We start from the raw sequence: 14,171 nt of genomic DNA, 5'->3' as shown, positions 1-14,171 counted from the left end.
TACCTATCTGGAGCATTTGTATTGACCACAAGATGCCACTGCTCCTCACAAATCCTGCTAGCAAAGAACATTTAGCTGGCAGTTCAATATGCTATTTAAAGGGTCAAAGCCCATCCTTTTGAAAACCTCACACTGCTACTCTCCACTGTCTTTAAACTCTTAGAAATGTCAAGTTCTTTTTCTCATGTTGTCTTTTCCCATTTTATGGGCACTGAATTTTTGATGCATTGTTTTGAGTAGAGATTAAATTAACCCACCCATACCTAGTACTTCCCTGTTTTCTACAGAGTTAGTGGTTGTAATGTCGACGATCCCGTCAGAGTTATACTTCGCTAGGTAACTTGGGTGCCCTTGACAGTCTGGAAGTTCCATCAGAAGAGCAATTTTTTTTTTTTTGGTTAATTTTCTCACTGACTATAGTGGGGATTTTTTAAGTGAGATATTTAAGATTTGGAGGATGCAGCCCAACAAATTATACCAGTTTAACATAGGGTAAACTCTTGGCCCGACCTCCTTTCCAAGGACTCTAACACCAGTTTCTTTGCTATTCATATACTGCAGCATGTCATCCAGTTACGTATGCTGTGTAGCACAGTAGGGAGATTGGCTGGAAACACTCCAACAAAACTCAGCCCTGGATAACTAGAGTCATCTCTGAATACCTCAGTGCAAATGAATGCATATTCACAGGATTAAAGCAAATAGATTCAGACATTAAAAATTTTTTAAGAACACTCACAGTACACATATATTTTTGCTTAGAAGACAACACTGCTATTACATCTGATTGCTTTTTCCTGCAACTTGCATGACAAAGGTACAACTCCTAAACCGGGTAGTTACTAATTGCGGGCATCTTCTAATCAATATTACACAATGGTATGTTACAGATACACAAGTGCAAGAGAGCAGCACACACCCGCATTCACCTTTGCCTGTTTTCACTCAGGCTACTTCTATTATTTCACTGCTCATGAGAAAACCAAAACTGTAAAAAAAACTTAGCAGCAGAGTCTGCTCTCCAGAGCACAAGGCAAAAAACACTGAGGGGAACTAGAGGCAGGAAAAGAGTCTCAGGTAACTACACCCCACCAGCAAAAACAAACAAGATTAAGCGATTAGTTTGACTCTAGCTGCTCATGTCAATGTAATAATTTCCTGAAAGTAAAGAAGGATGCACATACAGGCAAAACTAGATGAAGGAAACAGTGTTGATCAAATTGGAACCAGGAGAAAGCAGGTTAAATAAAAATAGATAATATAAATATTAATAATAAAAATCAGATTTTTAAAATTTTGAAATAAAATATTTTTCTTTTTAAAATAAAGCTATTTAAAATTAAATTTCAAATTCTAAAAACCCATATTAAAGTATAAACTTACTATAATCTATTGAATCATTTAAATTAAACTAAAATATAATATTAAAGCAGCACCTTTGCTGCTAGAATCTTCAAGTAAGCCATACCCTTGAACTGGTGGAAGTAATTGCTAAGAACCTGTAGCCAGAGTTTGTTGAAGTGCTAAACCAGCTTTTGACAGCAGTAGTCTCCTCTGCAGGTTCAAAGAGACTATTTTTGTCATTTCAGTTTATTCAATTAGATCAGTTCAATAACTGGTTCATTCAAAGTTGAGAAACTGACTGGGAGTTGAAAAAGCAGTAAAGCTTGTTTTCCTCTACCAATCAATGAATAAAAATTAGATGAGAGAGGATGAGATCTACTAGTTCTAAAATCGTGAAGTTGACCATAATCAATCAGTTCAAAACACTAACTACAGATAGTTTTAAATGGAAAACATGTTTTGATAAACTTTGTCTTGCTTATGTACCCAGCACACTTAAGGTAGTTATATTTAACTAATAAAAATTTTAAAATGCTGTTTTTGTGCATTTTAACTGAATTCCAATTTCCAGCCAAATACAGCTTGACACAAATCATAAGCAAAAAATTAACCACCTAGTAAATGAGAAATACATCACTTACCATTTTATATCATAAAGAATGTAAAAATGTATGTTCAGCTTTATAATTGCTTAAATAAATATTTACAGATAGAGTATATGCACCTGGTTAGCAAAAGAGTGCCACATTTTGGCTACATTTTAGTTGAAAATCAACATGTTTTAAGAATTTCCAACTAATGAGAATCAACCTTTCTTTAAGAAAATCACTAAAAAGTACAAATGAAAAAACAAGATTAGAATTTATTATTTAAATCCAAGTTTCCTATTTTCTGATTTAAATCATCATTGAAATTGGTGATTTAAATCATTTTGAGAACTTTGATTTAAATCAATCCACCCCAGAGGAAGCTTCTCTGGGAAAGTGTTTGAAAATAGGAGCCATGGCTTTTGCCTGTGGTCGATGTAAAACCTACCCTTGTAAGAAAACAGTTCCAGTTAGAAATGTGGCCAATAGGAGAATATTCTCATGGCTTGCCCACTCACGCATACACACTCCTGCTGTACTCTAACACTGTAGCAGTAGTGATTCAGTGCAGTCTAATTAATCTTTCAGTCAACACAATGAAAAACAGCCTTTCATGACTGCCTTCAGCATCTGAGAATACTTTCACTTATATTCTCAGGACATACCCCTGCAGTTGTCATTTCCATCATAAATCTTATAAAATTGCTATCCCTGAAAGCACTACATTTACATAGGAGAGTGCTCCTCACAGCCGAAATACTACACCACACACTGCTATATCTATTGACTAAGAGCCACATTACCCCTACCCCTTTTGTCTCTTTCATTTCTGGATCCTGCAGATATTGGTCTTGTACTACATATTTTTCAGTTTTATCCTTAGAGAGATGAGGGTGAAAATGGGACTGAGGGGAAGATAAATGTACTATAAAGTTACAGGGATTTTAATATTTATTGCAGGCATAATCATTCCACAGTTTTTTGATCATCTTAACAAGCCAAAGATGTCTCATCAAGCGCATTTGGGCAAGTCTCTACCCAGTCCAGGCTGGAAGGATGATTCTAGGCTTATTTTTAAAATAGTTCATGAAATCAGTGAGCATTTCCTCTGATAAGCAGGACAATCCCTTCACTGGCATGTTTGTTTCCATTGTGGTGCGTGCTAATTAAGTTGATTCTACAATATCCCTATTATGTATTGTACTGGTCTCTGGGACTGAAGCTTCAGCCATGGAGGAGCATGCATCAAAACTAGGCTTTTCAATATGAGCTTTAAGATTAAGAATTTTCATTTTCTTTGCCATTCAAAAGCCTCTTAAGATGTTAACTAAAATATATTTATAAAACTAAACATGACAGTGCTCGATCAAGAGAGAAAGAATTCCAACAAATCCAATATCGTTCCTTATGCTACAAACAAGAGAAAAGAGCATGAAAATACACAACATTAACTTTCACTCCAACTTTCAAAAGCAGTTGATTCAATCTTACGTCAACTAATAACTGCACCTGCAATTAACTGTAGGTGTCAAACCAGGAAATTACACGTACCACTGCAAATTTCCAGCTGCAATTAATTAACTGTTTGAATATTTGTACCAAAAAATATAGTCTTCATTAAGGCCATGTTCAAAAATCATGATCCCAGTTTTAAGCCTTGTCCTAAAGGATGCCAAGGAGGTGTATGCGTCATGAGAGGGAGAAGTCCAGAATCATGGGCATTGTGGAAGCAACCCAGTGTCCTATCCATTCTGAACTCTTCAGCACTTCCAAGCCCACCAATGTCAGCGGTCATTGCAGCTCAGAGAACAAGACCAGATTAGATTTAGAGCAACACTGGAAGCTAAACTCTTCAAAGACCTAGTTTTGCTCTACCTCTAGGATGGTTTTAGAGATGCTGATGATCACCATGGTTTTAAGATGAGTCTGGAGACTGTTCTTGCCCGGGGGAGGCACAGCCTGACCAAATGTTCTAAATCAGTTTAGCAAACAGAGCATGAGCCCCCAGTATGGGCTAGGCCACTGTGACAGACATTTACCGACAGCACTTACAGGCTAGGCCATACAGGCACTACACGTGTAGCTATACACCACGGTGACAGGCTGCGTTCACCCTTGTCACTCTGTACGTAGCTACGTGCAGCAGCAAAAGGCTCTGGCTGTAGGGAAAGGCTCCGGCAGCAAGGAGCTGCTGGAGCCTTTCCCCACCGCTGGAGCCTTTCCCCGCTGCCTCCCCCATGACAGAGCCTTTCCCTGCTGGTGGAGCCTTCCATTACGGCAGAGAAAGGCCGCAGCAGCGGGGAGGCAGCAGGACACTGGATTGCTAAAAACAGCAGTGTAGACATAGGAAGCACTGCTTGGGCGGGAAGAGAACTGTGCAGAGTACATATCCTGGGGGTTCAGGTGTACAGAGCACTTTACCCTACTCACCTAAGGCATGCCTCACTGTCTACACTACTGCTTTGACTTGTGCTAGCCGGCAGGCAGTGTCTGCACTCTACACGCTGTACTCTATCAAGTGTTGACGTACCACAGAACTTCGGTCACCCTTATACAAAAAGAAGCATGATTGAAAAATGGAATTTCTTCCAATTAAAGTGAGATTTCAGCATGAATGAGGGATAAATTGAGAGAAGAGTCATTTTTCACTTCATGCAGATGGGAATAACTTGCTTAATAAGCTGGTGATCTCTTGCAAAAAGTCCAGTGAATGGGCAGGTAGCCAAATGAGCCATTTCAAATCAGGCTTGTCACTGCATGAATGGGGATTTCACATTCAGAAATTCTCAGCAGGTAGCTCTAATGCACTAGTGACTTTGCAGGTGGGAACTCCTACTAAATGAATACATGGTTTTTAAATCCAGTCTCCTGCGTTTCATTGTAGATTGTACTGTCTGCCTCTAACTTTAAAGCAATTGGCTAAGGAAGATAATAATAAAGGATGTTACTGGAAACAAATAAAGAGCAGTAACGGTTCAAGATTACTCACACTGTCCACTGCAAGAATTTTGGCCCAGATGAAGACAAGAAGTGGTCTCAGTTCCCGAGCTGAACTCTGAAGCAGCTTCAGCACATAAGGGAAAATGCCAACAGAGAGCGCCTGGGGAGAAAGGTAGAACAGCAAATTACTAAAAGTCTCCAAGACCCACTGCAGGAGGAGAGCTGGACAGGTGTCAGAATTGCACCCTTTACATAGATGCTACATATTTATGGCACATATGGTAGAAATTAATATCAGACATGTATAGTAAAGAGGGGACTCCTGTGTAGTTATTTATCTCTGATTTTATTCCTGGATGTCCCCAGATATTTGGCCCACTGAGATGAAGAGTTAATTTAGCACCAGCTTTTATTCGTTACAGCATGTGATTCTTCATGGCTCACGGCGTGCCACTTCCCTCCCTCAGATGGGGCGATTTGCTCCCACAAGTAAACAGATTGCAAAAGCTCATTAATTACAGTCCTTCCACTGGAAATCATACATGCCTCCCACACTCAGAGAGGCTTTTAAATAAGCAACTTGTACGGTATTACAGACTAATAGCATGCAGGAGGACACACAGCTAGTTACATTGTTTAGCATTTCACCATTACTGAGTGGTCACTATAGATAGTCTATACAAGTGCAGTGCAAAATAAACCTGAGGGGAGGAATTCTGTCCCCTACTCCAACACCTATATGCTACACCAGTGATGTATAAGGGCTTTAAACAGCCCACAGGGGGCAAGGCAGAATGCTCCCATCACAGGCACTGCACTGCCGTAGGCCATGCACGGTATAAAGCTAGAGAAGAAGGCCCCAGGGATGTAGCACACACTGCTATGATGAGTCTGGCTTACAGTGCAGGCCATAGGAGCACAAGGGAGGCTACAATAATTTCGAGTCAGCCCCATGAATTGCTCATGTTTTGGCCCCCACCACAGCTTGAAATCCAGAGAGTTTAAAGTCACCTTTGACCCCCTCCTTCCTAGGGCTATGCCTTCTGTGCTATGCTTCCGGAAGGTGCAGAACAGAATCTGACTTAAGTGGTGTGGGAGCAGGTCGGGGGGAGGATGAAAGAGAAAAATCTGTGAAGGTCCCATCACAGGACTTGTTCATTCCCTGTTGTCAGAGTCTCACCAGCACCCTCTGTTAACAGAAGGCACCTGAAATCATTTACATTTGTATTTCAAGTGACACTCCTGTTCCATTCATATTTATTACCCACCCTGTGCTAGGCACTTTCCAAATGCAGAATGCAGCTGTCTGTGCCCTAGACAGCTCACACAATCTAAAAAGACCCAATGGATGAGGGATGAGGCAAAAGAGATACAGCATACAAGTCAAGTGACCAGGGGGATGATAGACAACTGGCTAGTTCCATGTTTAATTTAGTTTATATGACAGTTTATAAACCATCCCAGCCATTCTAGCCATTTTTAACTCTTACTTTGTTAATGAAAATATTTTTATATATTTAAAAAATTAATTAACTACCCCAAACTGCTCCTTGCCCAGTTATAGCTAGTTCATACCAAGCCCAGCTGTTTGACTTTCTCCCTCAATCCAAGCTGCCATTCTCTCAAGTGCCCCAGGCATGAAGGACAGGTGAAACAAATATGTCTGATCCCATAACTTCCTGGGGGTGAACTGGTTTCTTAGCAAAAAGAAATGCTCATGACTGTTACTTGGGTTCAGAGACTTCATTTCATCTGGGTAATTATTTTCATAGGTCTCATATGCCCATTAAATGCTGTCTGTGTCTCCACATGTACTTTTATGCAGAAGCCATCACTATCCATAATCTCAGCTGGAAGAGAAGAAGCAAACCACGGACAACGTGGACTAAAGATGATGTGGACTAAAGATAAAGGACTCTCAGCAGCTTCCAAATCCTGCTTAAGCTCTGGCAACCTGATTTATGTTGACCTCAAGGCCATCTGACTGTTGTCAAGATACTGATCCGTGCTCCAAACTCAGGGCATATTTTCCACATCCTGCATTTATAAATCATCCTTCAGACCATATTGTCTACACTGAAAAAAAATCACTCCCTTTCAAAGGGCCAGTGCAACATTGTACGCACCAAGCTAACTGCCCAGGGACCCAGGTCCAGAAATCTTCCCAACAAATCAAGAGCTCGCAGCCGATGCACCTGGCTCAGCAACACCTGCAGAGAGAGAGGGGAAAACAAAGATTAATGCCATGAAAGGAAAGTCTTTTAACAGCCAGGCAAGTATAACAAGACTTCACAGAGGCTCCCCACGCAGACACATCAGCCTTGTCTAAGGTTTAATTTCAAACTTGTGAATAACGTTGAAAGGCAAGAGAGCTGACTGGCTGGAGTCTTGTCCCATCAGCGCTATTTGGGTAACAGCCATCTCCTAATGAAGCAATGCTCCCCTCTGAAAAGTTTTATGCAGACATATGCAAATATTTTTTCTTGGAATGCAGTTTGTTTTCCCAACTCTAGGAAAGTGTGGTTTCTGACACTCATCCCATCTGCTCACATCTCTCTCAGGCACAGAAGCAACGATCCAGCACAGGCCTGCTAGAAGCAGCCATTCTGGCTGTGAAATGTTCTCTCCTGATTTACAGAGGGAAGAAAGGAGACAAAGCAGGAGCAGGATGGCATCCAGTGGAAGTGTTCAGGATGAGAAGTAACCCTGATCTCCCATTAACAAAAACAACTCGGAATCAGAAATAAGGTTTTGCTTTCCTTGGCAAATGGATGTAAGAGACTAAGGATTTAAGCCAGGGGGTCACATTAGTCTTCAATAAAAATCTCATTAAAACAGAATCTGATGCCGATAATGAGTAATTCTACTGGCTTACATTTAGCGTTGTGTGAAATATGCACAGACTGAGACCTCCAGTCGTGAATCTCTTTACCAGATGTAAGATTTTGGAATGCAATGCTTAATCCTCTGTTTAAAATGAGTAATATCCCCAGTATGTATCATGGCAGAAGCTCCCTGATTTGGCTCCACAATTTGCCCCCTCGCTCCCCCGCATTATTTGGTGGTCTTCCATTTTGTGAGGCTACAGAGAGCATACTGACCTTTCACCTCTCAATAATGCTTCAATCCCAATATAGGTCAAAAGAGAAAGGACTTCGGTCATCACACCCTAGCTGGCATCTGTCTACACCATAAAACCTCGATATAATTTGGCACAATTAGCAGTGTGCTCAGAAGAGGCCTGGCATTAGTAACAGGGAGCGCGGTTTTAGACAGTAGCAGAGATTAGAGAGGGTGGGGCAGGGCAGGACTGAAAGTAAGAGAGGGTGGGGCAGGCTAGGTGTAAGGTGCATTGGCAGAGAAAGCTGCAAGCAGGTATGCTGTGCATATTATTCCCTTTCATAAGAATTAAATAAATCCACAAATTCTGTCAAAGACAGTAAAAAAATTAGATGCAATTTTAAACGGGTTTCTAAAGGAGCATGCAAATGTATCTTACTGCTGTTAACATCACAGAAGCATGTATAAAATAAAATATCTCCAAGATTTAATTAAACTTGCAATTCATTATCTGAGAAAAGTATCTGGGTCTCTTTTATGCACATCCACTTTCCTGAAGCAAAGCGACACAATGACCTGAAGACAAAAGTGATATGGACACAAGAGCCATGTGACAATAATGATATGAGCTTAAAAGAAACCAGGAGGGAGATATTGCAGTACGAACTGCATCTTCATACCAGCTGCACCAGAGTAATCTCTCCATTCCCTAAAAGGATACAACATTATTTCTCACCAGAAGAGGAGGGCTGCAGGGGCATTTGGAGGTCTGGATTACAAATCAGTTTGGTTTGTTAGATCAAACAACTACACATAACTCTCAATAGCTGTCCAGCAACAGAGAGCCCTGCTCAAGGTTAGAAGCAAGGAGCATTTTCAAATCTGGAGCACCAAGCCTATAAGGAGGGAAGTGGATCTGAAAAAGCCAAGGAAGCCTGAGCATGCAAGTTGCAGCACTGCCTAGGCATGGGAAGATAATTCATGGATAACGGGGTCCAGGCTTTAACATTAAAGCTCCACAGTAATGTAGGATAGAAGAAATCAGGTCAATGCGGCAGCACAGCTGCCATTATTACAGGGCAACACAGCACGAAACAAAAACTCGCTCTGCATCTCCTATTTACCTCAATGGGGCAAGTGTTAATCCTGTCCATTTGCACTCTCACAGCCTGGAAAAGAAGTGCCTCAGCAAGGATTACGAATCTACTTTTCAGGCTTGTTTCAGACTCAGACTGAATGAGCTATCTTTTCTCTTTGTAAAGTTCTCCTCTCGCTTTCCTCTGAAGCAGAAATCTGGCTTTGTCAGATCTTCCCCCGAGAGAGCAGTGATTCTAAATGGACTGCAATTTTTATAAGTCAATAAAAGACCATTTACAAAAGGACTGTTTTCCTGTCCTTGGCAGAACCAGGTTTCACATGTCTGGCACCATGCCTGTGGCACTCACATGTCCCTCTCTCCGGGGATACATTCGCAGCAATGTACCACTTTAGGCCACAGGGGTGCAGTTCAGTAGACATCAGATCTACGCAATGCAGCATTCAAGAGGGGGTTGAAATGTGCACCTTTCCCCCTCCCAATCGTTCACCGACACGTCACAACTCAAACAACAATCCCCATTTATAAAGCAGTGTGTGAACAAATTTACCCTCCTTACATAGCCATGTTTTAACATTTACACTGGCCACGTTGCTCTACCCTAGTCTCACCCTTTGAGGTGACGGAAGCATAGTCCTGAACCAGGTGAGATCTCAATACTGTTGCAAGATTAATTACCAGAAGAGCTTCCTAGTGCCAACTAATTCAGTGGAAGGCAGTGGACATAATGCATAATGCCTGCTTCCATTGCAGTGACAGAGATAAACAGCACATCTCCTTTTCCAACTTATCTCAGCCTCTGGAGGCTCAGAAAAATTAAGATTTAGTCTCAGAAAGATTGATGGTGCTGTCTGTCATGGGGCACATTAGTGGCTGTCAGAGGGAAGGTGAATCTTTTTCCATTATGGGGATGGAAAGCAGCTGTCCTTGGACATGTGGAAGACTAGGACCCCACTCCTTTGAGTGGGAGGGAATCTATATTTTTCTACCTAAGGGAAAGGTGACCAAAGCTGCCTTCATGAGGATTTGCATTTGCGGGTATATGAACATGCATCTGGGGGTGTAGGTGGGCATCCTGCCTTCGCTCCCCAGGAAACTTGGTTTAAGATGAGACCCTAGGGTTCCCCAGAGTTCACTCAAACTAATTTTTTCCCTTTCTGTAGATGAACTCAGACCATCCCAAGCAGATAGGAAGGAGTGCAGAGGAGCAGCGGTGGCCTTCTGAGCCTCATGCTTGTGCTACTTCCCAATACACCTGCAGTGTGATACTTTGAACACTCTCCTGTAATTGTACCAGACCCCTCTTTCCCTGTTAGGGGACAGATACAGGAACCATTCATTAGTTACTTAGACTGCAGCAGCACCTGCTTTGCAAATCTAGAAAGAAGACAATGTCCCTGCCTCCCAGAGCTAGCAGGTACGATGGGAAGATAAGGGAGGAAGCAGGACAGCAAGTGCACCATTCTGTGAAAAAGCTTTACTGATTCACAGCTGAATAGGAGAGGGCGAGGGAGCTTGATGCTGTTGAAGTGCTACTAGACTGCAGCAAGAATTTATGCTTATCTGAAGGTGTACTGGTGAGGGGACAAAGAGGGAAGACAAATGTGTCTTTATCAGCAAGGGTCTAGCAAACACACAATCAGGTTCAATTAGTCCTGAATGAGCCCACGTAATTTATGTACCCAAACACCATCTGGCTGAGAGCATAGCACTAGGCAGGCAGGGAAAGACATGCACGTAAACACATACTCATGAGTGCCCATGTGTCTCAGCAGTGCCAGCTAGCTTAGCTCACTACCTGGCCCGTGCCAAGGCGACTCACCTGCAGAACTATTGGAAGTTGTTCTGGCGGGTTCCGGTTCTCCACTCCCATCGTTAGCCACACCTGGAATGCTGTCAGCTGCTCAGCAAAGAATGGGCTGTGCTGTTGGAACGAGAATAGCGAAGTGAGTTTTGCGCTGTCCTCTTTAGGAGGGTGTGCACCTGTGTGATATTTTTCTGCCCTAGACCAAGTGAGACTGCAGGCTTTGGCATCAATTAACCAGTACTGTGTGTTGTTCCTAGCTATTCCTTTCAATTAAGGCACATAACTACTAACAAGGATTTCTCAAACACTGATCTCGTGCACCCTCACAAAGCACAGGAAATATGCCAGCCTCCCCTGATATAAACATTTGTTTTAAAAAAGGGTAGGGGAAAAGGAGGAATAAGGTGTGGGAAGAAGATCTCTTGAGTAAAAAGCTTTTTTGGAAAATATGATCATGGTTTTCCACATGCAGAGTAGAGATAGCAGCAGGTAATTTATCTTCCTGTAGAGGCAGTTCCACTCTGCCTTTGCCAAGTCCAAGGTAAAAAATAAGCGAACAAGAATGAAAAAGACGTGTGCCCCTGTCTCATGCTCCCTGGGCTGACTTACAGCTCCTCTGATAAAGGCTGGTGATTCAAAGATGCAGTTTTGGGGCTGTATGGAGGGTTTCCCTTTATATAAAAAAATCCCTTCATTCCCTCACATCCACTGATCTTAGTGGTGAGCGGCAGAGTATCTAAGGGCTTCAAGTTTGCAAACAACTATTTATAATAATGAATTCCCTGATTCAATGGGTAAGATAGTAGCAATGTAGGGAAATAAGCCTGGAACTGACTTACGGAGTACTACAGAACGGAATCCAAGAGGAGATGCTATTATGGGGAAAAAAGGCTGAAAACACTGCTCAGCTCTTGGAAAACATGTGAGATTACTGTACACAGGTCCAATCTAAACAAAGGAATCTGGAATTAATCACATTTGGTGGATAATTTGTGCAGAGTAGCAACATCTAAAAAATGTAGGGGAGTTTTCTCTAAATCTGAAATATTCATACACTGGGTTAAAAACAATAACAATGGCTGTGTTCTGATAGAAAACTACTCAAAGGGAGAGTTAATAGAACAACTGCTTTATGTTCTGACAGTTATTCCACAGTTACACTGCCCTTTTCAAGCATTTGTAGTGAGAACTGTGCTGGTCTCCAGCAGCCTAGACACAAGGGAAATGGTGTGAAGGATAACCAAAAAAAGAGCAGTGGAAGTGCTAAATACTCCGAGTAGCAAAAAGTGTTACTCTGGTGGTCCTATAAACAGGGTGACCGCCCAGGTATCCCTATAGATCAACAACAGAAATGCACAGTCTACTCACAGTCTGAGATTTGCCATTTTTGTGGCATATTAGACTCTGAGGTTATTGGTGCCTGTTTCAGATTGCAATGTGTGTCTGTGTACAGAATATAAAGTGAGAGGCAAAGAGACAGTACATTTACACTGACTGCTTTATGAATGAGGTTAGGAACTATGCATCACAAGAGGCAAAGAAGTAAATGAGTTAGACACTCCTAAATTCCTCTTTATAAATTACCTTTCTACACCACACACCCTTCCTAAAGGAGAACAGATGTGGGAGGCAGTCCACCCTACAATTTCAGACAACTCCTTTGATCTAAACCTATAATCCTATTATTGTGTGCTGGGAGTAACCCATCACAAAGTGCAGGAGCATCTCATGGCTGCTGGAGATCCTCATTCAGATCAGATCAGTGCACACTTAGTTTTAGAAAGTGGAGACACCGGAAGTGGCATTTCCTCATTGTAAAGTGCTTTCAGATCTTCAGGTGGAAAATGCTATATAGGGTAAGCGCAGGCTATCATCAGTTTGTACTTGATAGTTGCGAGTGGGGTAGGCTTAAAGGGGCAAGTTCATCTTGACACTCATGGATTTTTGATACTCTTAATTTCTCTTTGCAGGGGAAATCAGTCATTTGTCTGGGATTTAATTCTAATCCCTGTGGGATCAAGAAGATGTAAAGCATTAGCACAAAATGCTTTGCCATTTAACTCAGCTGTGACACTAAGGGGTTCATGACAACTTGCCAGTCAGCATGGCAGGATCCCCTGCTCTAGATTCTCTTGGAAGAACTATTCCTTTTAACTTATGTCACATAAGGCTTGCAATACAAATGGACTGTGAGAAAGGGCCAGCTATAGGACACATCATCTTCCAGAATAGAACTCCATTGGGAAAAAGAATCTTCCAAGCACATTCAAGCGTGCATGCACACACAACTCCAACGTGCTTCCTCCCTGTAAGAATGCACCTAGACTACAGGTTCCTCCCAAGCAGATAACCCTGTTTTTCCAGCTTTGACTAGAGGAGAATACTCAGAAGTCAGTGGTTTATGTTTTTTATTATATGCTTTTGAAACAAAACAGCCCTGAAGAAGAGATTATCAATTACTTTATCCAGAGCTGGACTGGAAACTAAACCTGCAGTGGCCAAAAAGACCAGAGTACAAATGGTAGCTCAGTAATCCTCTGACTCTCACTGGAGCATTTGACATCTGAGACACTGATTGCGGTTTCTGCCAGCCCTGTTATGAAACAGACTGATTAACCTTAATAAAACTTACCCCCGCCCTGCATTAAACAACAATTTCTTATAGGATTAGCATTGGCTGGCAGCAGCTAACCTTGTCGCAGAGGTTGGAGAGCAGAATGTTTATTTTGAAAACAAGGGATGGATCAAGGATGTTCAACTGTCTTTCCATTTCAATCATTTGTCAAAGCTTCGCAGTAGAAAGGTAAGCCCCTTCCACCCCCTCCCAAACTGAAAAAATAAGCTTTACCTTCTTTATGTCTGTTTGACTAAGCAACGCCCTCCTTCCTCTTGCAACCTATACAGCCAGCTTTGGCCACATCAGACATAAAACACGGCATTGACTGGAGCTTGGAGGATGACTTGTTTTCACTTCTGATTGTCTTGCTTAGGTTGTAAAGTGAATAGAGTTTGCTGGCTTCTTACCTGGTCCCTGGTGGATATTTATCTCATCTCACCCCTGAAACATGCCCACTCTTCACTGTAAGTCAGCCCAACCAGCAGGCAGTTTTCAGAAGCCCAGGACTGCCACAGTGGCATATTATGTGCACTAACAGAGCAGTGTCACAGAACTGCAATAGCAGGGGACACTGCAGGCCAGAATGCGGGTGATTACATTTATTGCTATTTTAGAATACAGAGCATGTATAGAAAAGAGAAGGGGATTAAAGGGTGGGTGAGCATTTACCAGCTTCACCCCCAAAAGAGCCAAAGTGTTTGTGCTGCATTCAGGCACTTG

At 42.0% G+C, this 14,171-nt stretch overlaps 1 protein-coding gene across 8 annotated transcripts in view; it reads right to left on the bottom strand.

The window, feature by feature from the left end:
* RPTOR (regulatory associated protein of MTOR complex 1) overlaps positions 1–14,171 on the bottom strand; it is a 305,325-nt gene that overhangs the window by 92,731 nt on the left and 198,423 nt on the right. For all 8 annotated transcript variants that reach the window (XM_043527662.1, XM_043527663.1, XM_043527664.1 and 5 more), the window contains 3 exons: positions 10,850–10,951; positions 6,998–7,081; positions 4,921–5,031 (listed from right to left, as the gene is read on the bottom strand). In XM_043527662.1, the coding sequence (XP_043383597.1) occupies positions 4,921–5,031; positions 6,998–7,081; positions 10,850–10,951 (297 nt within the window). The remainder of the gene's footprint in view (positions 1–4,920; positions 5,032–6,997; positions 7,082–10,849; positions 10,952–14,171) is intronic.

The sequence above is a fragment of the Chelonia mydas genome, chromosome 14 (assembly GCF_015237465.2).
Source record: "Chelonia mydas isolate rCheMyd1 chromosome 14, rCheMyd1.pri.v2, whole genome shotgun sequence".
Lineage (NCBI taxonomy): Eukaryota > Metazoa > Chordata > Testudines > Cheloniidae > Chelonia > Chelonia mydas.
This window is presented reverse-complemented; position numbering and strand designations above follow the sequence as displayed.